General features: G+C 44.4%; 1 protein-coding gene across 1 annotated transcript in view; it reads right to left on the bottom strand.

Moving 5' to 3' along the window:
• Nucleotides 1-1,295: 1,295 nt before the first annotated feature.
• The window catches only part of cspg4 (chondroitin sulfate proteoglycan 4), a 55,512-nt gene continuing 49,577 nt past the window's right edge, over nt 1,296-7,230 (bottom strand). Inside the window, exons 9-11 of the mRNA XM_068313037.1 lie at nt 6,947-7,107; nt 5,404-5,587; nt 1,296-5,246 (exon numbers count right to left, since the gene is read on the bottom strand). Coding sequence (XP_068169138.1) covers nt 3,382-5,246; nt 5,404-5,587; nt 6,947-7,107 — 2,210 coding nt within the window. The 3' untranslated portion in view covers nt 1,296-3,381. The remainder of the gene's footprint in view (nt 5,247-5,403; nt 5,588-6,946; nt 7,108-7,230) is intronic.

Raw genomic sequence — 7,230 nt, 5'->3', positions numbered from 1 at the left:
AGATGCAACACTTCTTTTATCAGAAATGATTCCTCCTCCCTGTTTTGTGTGTTTTTACTCCTCCTGGATGGAAGAGAGGAGGAGTTCCTTTGTGCAAAGCTAACACCGTCTAACGTCTCACATTCTCGGACCAGGCCAAACACAGGAAGGAGGATTATGAAACTCGTCTCGATCCAGAACGAGACCTCGAAGCAGCAAATCTCCTATCCTGCAAGACGAGGCATGTGGTCACAAAAAACATGCAGTGTTTGCATTTTTGGTTTACAGCACCGCAAACACTCAACATGAGGACAGAGTGTGTGTCCGGGTCAGTCCGAGTTCCACTGATCCATGCATGGCAGCAAAATCAAGCATCAGATATTCAACTGTGTCTGTCCTATAGAAATATAATGCCTGTATTTTCACCCTTGTTTTCTACTTTTGGTTCAGTTTCAGATTGAATTTAATGGTTAGAATGGAACTGACTCCAAACCACAAACATTTAATGGAGACAAACTTATAACCTACTTCTGGAATGTAGCGACTTGAGGTCCTGATTTTTAAAGAAATCTCATATTGAGACCTCTAGATATAACTTTATGGAAAATATGTTTTAAGTTTCTTCGGAGATACAGAAAGGTAATCACATCCCCTCCTCCTCTATATGAACGATCTGCCTCTCTGCAGTCTGTCACCGGTTTACCCGGGTCTGGGTCCGGGTTCTAAAGAGCTCTTTGTGTCTTTGGCTCCAGTGACATTTGTTTGCCTTTTTTTTTTTTAATTGGTGACACTTTTTTATTCATGTCAGAAATAATTTTTAAGCACAGCAAAGCACAATATCTGTATTGTATTCGTTTCAAAATCCATGGTGACAAGCAGACACATGAGGAGGAACAGCTGCAGCTCCTCAAACCCAGAGGCGAGGATGGATGAAGGCCCGGCGTCGGGTTGGTGACACCGGGGGGGACGATGGGGGAGCGGGGAGAACGTAAAGAGTTGAAGCAAACACTGAAAGTAAAGGCCATTCACTGGAAAGAATGACAGATGCAGAGGAACTTGTTAAATGCTGACAAATGGCTGCGAGACTTGATCCTGTTTCCTACACGGCCTTTTGGCATCCTATCGCCCCCTGGTGGTCAAAAGTTGGTACAGCATATGCAAACATTTTGTCCTTGGAATAAGTTTATACTGTAAATTAAATAAAAGTGGCCAAAGTAAAACTCTAGACATGGTATAATATTAATTACTGCATGGATAGGAAACAAAAATGAAGCCTTAATGCTGACAAAATAAAAAAACAAACAATGAACACAAGGTTTGCTGGGTGAACATTTTTATTTCTATTAGTGCTGAGAACAAGTTCAGAGGCGCTGCTGCAGTAGAACTTTGACTTGCTCCAGATTCAAGACTTTTTCTTTCTGGGTCACCGTTATCTTAAAAGGCACCTGTAATCTCTAGATACAGTTTAATGTCTGGATGAACTGGTATGCACGAACTGGTGTTTGGGGAGAAACAGGAATAATAAATACTGGACAATGAGAGCTGGTGATGGAGTGAAGCGTAAAACTGACGAGTGACAGACAGGAGTGAAACATGCACACACACACACACACATACACACATGCAGAACACACACATAGAACACAATCACACACATCATACATGAGTCAGTCAAATTAAATGGTGCGTATGTTGTACCTTAGATGCAGAACAAGATATATATATATATATACTGTATATATAGAGAGATGTTAATCTAATTCAGAAAATATACTGCAAACTGAATATTTACACATAAACCGGTTTGATGCGGATGTGATAACCTGATAGCTAACATTCTGATTTCATGACAACACACACCCTCCTGAAACACATCCTTTGTGAGTCGTCTGGACAATCTACAGAAGAATGCTGAAGGTTGAGTGTTGTATGTTTAGGATGTGTCTGACAAAGAAGAAGACGGCGAAGGAGAAGGAGAACGGTTGTCAGGAGAAATCTGGACTCTGTCATCCTCCTGACAGCGGATGCTGTAACCGTCAGATCAGAGTGAAGATGAAGGTTTGTCAGAAACTTCAGTCTTAGTCCGGACATAAACGGGTCATTTCTCAAATGGAGTGTTTCGAATAAAACACAGATTTTAAGCAACTGTTTCCCTGTCATGTTAAGTCATAACAACTATACAAGTGGAGCATTTGATGTATTATTCCTTCCCCAGCATCAACCGATTTTAATTCATAATCACAGACCCTGAAACTGGAAACATCCCATTCTGAGATGACCTCACCCCCCCACCCCTCCCCTCCCAGCAGACGTAAATGTGTTTTGGATCGACAACCTGCGGCCTGCGGACTCAGCGTAGGCTCCGGGCCAATGGATATTTACAAGCCCCCTGGAAGCATGCAGAAATCATGACGTAGATGAAACGACGACGAATCTCTGAGCTAAATTCAATCAAACCTGTGCCAGTTTCTGCAGCAGGTTTTTCATTTTGAACTGTTTATGGCGTTAGAGCTCCTCCTGTCCAGGAGACGCTGTGTGATGGTCGTAACATGAAAGGATAGTTCAACATTTTGGGATGATTATGTGAGCTTTTATCTCTCTGACAGAGAACTAGACGACTACATTGATGCCACGCTCAAACTGTTAAATGGCTAAAACTAACTTAGTTAGCACAAGGACTGGAGACAGGGAATCCAACTAATCTGCCCCAGTTAACCTTTTTTTTTAACAGATGTGAGAAATAGCGCTTAACAGATGTTAAGGCGGTATCAATCTCCTGGCTAACTGTCAAAGGGGAGTTAGTTGACTTTCATAAATGTTCTATTGTTCCTTGAATTTAGCCCTGAGAAACATTTTTTACAACGGTACCTCAAAAACATAATGAGAAAACACATAAAGTACTGCTTTATCTTCTAGACACAGCATATATTCACCTCATCATCTACATATATATACATATATATATATATATATGTATATACAAAGCTATCCCGATGAACCAAAAACTAAAACCCGGGATTTTAAATTACCGATCCACGCAAAGGAATAATACTGGATTACCATGTCCTACGGAATACACTGACAGAGCACACCCCAAATACCTTTGCAAACACTCTTCATGTTTATGTCTTTATTTGTGCCCGCTGAAAAAGAGGAATGATAAAACTAAAATAAATAGAGCCTCCTTCAATAAGAAGACGCCTCTTTCTTTGCCAATAACTATTCAGTGTTTCGTTGCCTGAGAATTTCTCCACAGTTACGCTCAGATAAGTAATTACCAAATGGTGTCGATCATGTCTTCTAATCTGGTGTGGCAAGAGGTCTTTAATACTGAGAGGAATGACTTGAGGAGGCTCAAACACTTGAGGATCCACCTCCCTCCGTGTCCTTTCTCCAAGAGTCTCAGACCCAGTACTGGTTCTTTTTCAAGGCTGGGTTCGTTGTCCGACAGTGCTGCAACAACTCCGGGTCAGCATCTTTGGCGTCTATGTTGGACATGGGGATGTTATTGGCAGGATCGGTTTTACGAAAGGTTTCCGTGCCGGCCACCTCTCCGTTCTTGGGTTTGGACGCCGCCGTCTGGACGTTGTGTTTGCCTGTCTTGTTTTTTCGGACCAGGTAGTAGGCCAAAACCGCCACCAGCAGCAAAAGCAGGATTACCAGGATCGGGATGAGGATAGACCAGAAGTTGCTGCGCCGGGAAACATACGGTTTTCCGTGGGAGTCTGAACCAGATGTTGTCGTGGGGGCGTCTCCGTGGGGCCAATCCGCGTTGCCTCTCCAGTGGGGGCTGGCTGGAGTGGAACGCGGGGACCCACCCACACCAGGAAGGTCATTACTGTCCTTTGAGGGGGCATCTAAGGGAGTCCTCAACAGAGTTGCGGGATAGATCACAGAGGCGTTGTAGACATCCGTCTGGAAGGGGAACACACACTCTGCAGGTGGAACCCCATGAGCTTTGAGCAGGAAGCGGGCCTCATCCTGAGTGGCACCATCCGCTGACCCAGAAGAACCGTTTAGGATTTCCATAGCTACACGGCCCTCATCCAGGTCCCACTGGCTGAACGTGTCCAATGGCTGGCCTGCATCAGGACCTCCAGACCTCACAAAACGAGCCGCCTTCGGCTGTTGGATGACAGTGAAGGTGGGGTTGGTTCTGGTCTTGTTTGCAAGGGGAGCTGCATCCACCAACTTTCTGTCCAGTTGGACTAGAGCACCTTGGGGTAAGAGAGGATCCTGAGCGATGTTGACCAAAGGCTGGACGGTGATGTTGAGCACAGAGGAGATGTTAGCGGCTCGGCTACGAGCTACAAAAGCCACACTGTCTCGAGGGGAAGTGGACTTCACGAAACGGACGCTGACTCTTCCTTCTCTGATCTGTTTCTGGGTGAAGGCAGATGTAGTCCTCCGGTCCACCATGACGGCGGCGTATTTAGGAACATTTGTGATCTTGTAGAGAATATCCTCCTCCACCGGGCCCCCCGTTGAGACCTTTAACATCTCTTCAGTCACCAGGGTTTCGTCGCTGCCTTGCTTCACCTTGATGTCAGGTGCGATTTCAAGAAGAAGAGTGCGAGCCAGGACGCCGATGTGGAGCGTATGAGGCTCCGTTTGATGTCCTCCGTCTGACACGATGAATTCCATAAACCCGCCGTTCAGGCTGCCATCACTGTAGAAGCCCACCTGTCCACGGTTGATCATCTCTTGCGTGAACTCAGAAATGGGATCCATCGTGAGCGAGTCCACCAGTCGACCGTTGCTTGGGGGTTTGGTCACTTTGAAGAGCACCTCATCTGGTGGACTGTCCTCATCTTGAGTGTTAAGATGTTTCTTAGTCAAGATGGTCACAGAGCCTTGAAGAACCTCCAGGAGCATGTCTATCGTGACAAGTTCCGGAGGTTCAGATCCACGCCGTTTGACTGAGACAGCAAAGACTTCTTCAAGAACCAGGGATTCGACGGGTGAAGCCAACTCCCGACCCTCAGACTTCAGACGAGCCCTGAAATAGAAGCTGTCAGCGGGGGCCCCTGAGTCATCATGGAGATACTCCACATTTCCTTGAGTTACGTCTGCCTGCATGAAAGTTGCGGCATCACGTGGCAGGTCCTGACCACCCAGAGTGATTTGTCCATGCTCAGGGAAACGCTTAATCTCAAACACCACGTCCACGTCGCTGCGCTGATCTTCAGGTAGGCTGGCCAAAAGGTTGGAGGCATCCAGGATTGAAGCGTCAATGGCTTTCCGTTGGCCTTGCACAATATCCAGACCTGAGCAGAAATAATAAAATGAATAAAATGCCCAGACTGCTTGAATTAAGATTAAATTTATTCATCTCACAGGGACAAGGCAAGTAAAATTATAGCAATGCGCTGTATATTCAACTTCTATCGATCGCGATTTATGCTAATTTTCCCTGTCGTTTACCTTTGTTCCTCCACAGTTGGGAGGAGATGTTGCTGTGAGCAGCGTAGTAAGAGATGGTGATGGGCAGAATGTGACGGACCTCCGGGGCCGGTTGGGATGACAGCGTGAGCTCCATAGAGTCGCCCACCGCCCAGAAGGGCTCCTCAGGTATCTGGTGCTCATAGTAGACCGCCCCCGCCTCCAGCTGTGGTGTCAGAGGAAACAGCGTCAGACGACGGTGAGATGTTCCAACCACATGATGGAATGCATTTCAGTTTAGCTAGTTCACGTCAGTCCCCTGGTGTTTGCAGGTACCGCAATGGAATGGGGGCCCTAACGCTGCAGCAGTGGTTTGGCTCAGCTCTACTGGTATCTGGATTGGGGAACTGGAATGTGTTGCCTGAGCCCGAAAGCCTCTCATGCATCCGCAAACTCAAAACATGTCTTCAGTTCATCGTGGAGTCAGATCCACTCTCTGCTCAACATCATTCACTTTCTAAACAGGGAAAGGATTGTCTCATCCAAAGATGGTCGGATACCAGGGATGGATGCGTGGAAGTACAACATGATCAATTTATAAGTATCACAAGACAAGTCCCGTGAATACTGTATTAAAAATGCATTTTAAAAATCCAAAATGCAAAAAAAACCCATTAAAAATGCAAAACATTTCCGTCAACAGGAAGTTTGACGGTGATGGGTTACATGAGTGTATTAGTAGTGTCGCCCTCTGCTGGTGGAGAAGAGAAACGTCATGATGCGTCAAATGATCCACTTCAACGTTACCTCACAGCTAAAAAAAAAAAGAAAAAGAATTCTTAAGATTTTCAGGTGTTTATCTGATTTGTTAAGACGACAAACTATTGGCTGATGTTCAGGAAACATCTTGTTCACGGGGAGATGAGATGCAAACAGCGGAAGTTTCGCATCAACTCAAAGTGTTTGAACAAACCAAATCATTTTCCAGTCATTTTGTCCCAAGTATTCTCAGGAACGGCCACTTTGGTTCAGACTGACTGATCTTTACTGCTGACTTCATTGCCCTCATGTCCTTAAATGAAAGTCAACACTGAGAGAAAGCGTAGTAACACAATAACAGACCTGTGAATTATTTAAATGAGCCGAGAGAAACTGAATCTTAATGACTTAATTTCCACATCTGGAGGGGATGGTGTGTTCTTTGTGCTCAAAGGATGATTTATATGCATTAAAGCATGAGAAGTGTGTGTCTGTAGGATGGATTAGTTACACAAACCCTCATATTAATAAAAGTGTTGAAACTGAAAAGAGCAAGGATTCATTTTCCAAAGAGGAGAGATGTAATTATACAAATAATTTAAAATTACATCAGATCGTTTTTTTCTTCGACGTTCCTGGGTTTTTAAAAAAAAAAATCTGCAGGCGTTATTTTAATTATTGTTTGCTTTCATATATTTTGAACTTTTACATTTACTCTAACGCTTTATTTGTACTTAATATTAAATTTATGTAGAATATTAACCTTAAGAAGGGAGGAAGGCGAATGAGTTCATCGCCTGCAGAAGGAAAAAAACTCAAGAATCACCTGTGTTTGTGAGAAACTGGTTATTTCCTCAAACTGGTTCTGGTCTTTGGCCAGGATGAGTCTCCCCAAACGCGGCGGGCGAATCAGCGAGTAGATGATCTCATTTCCATCCTCATTGGTCACCGCCCCCAGATTGGCGCTGGTGATTGGCTGCCGTGTTCCTAATAGAGAACGGAGGTCACTTCATGCCTTATTTATTATTTTATTTGTAAGCTGCATATTTATATTATCAAATTAAGTTTTTATCATCCAATAAGAAATAAAGAAGCACAATTTTTTTTTTA

The sequence above is a fragment of the Antennarius striatus genome, chromosome 4, assembly GCF_040054535.1.
Source record: "Antennarius striatus isolate MH-2024 chromosome 4, ASM4005453v1, whole genome shotgun sequence".
Taxonomy (NCBI): Eukaryota; Metazoa; Chordata; class Actinopteri; order Lophiiformes; family Antennariidae; genus Antennarius; species Antennarius striatus.
This window is presented reverse-complemented; position numbering and strand designations above follow the sequence as displayed.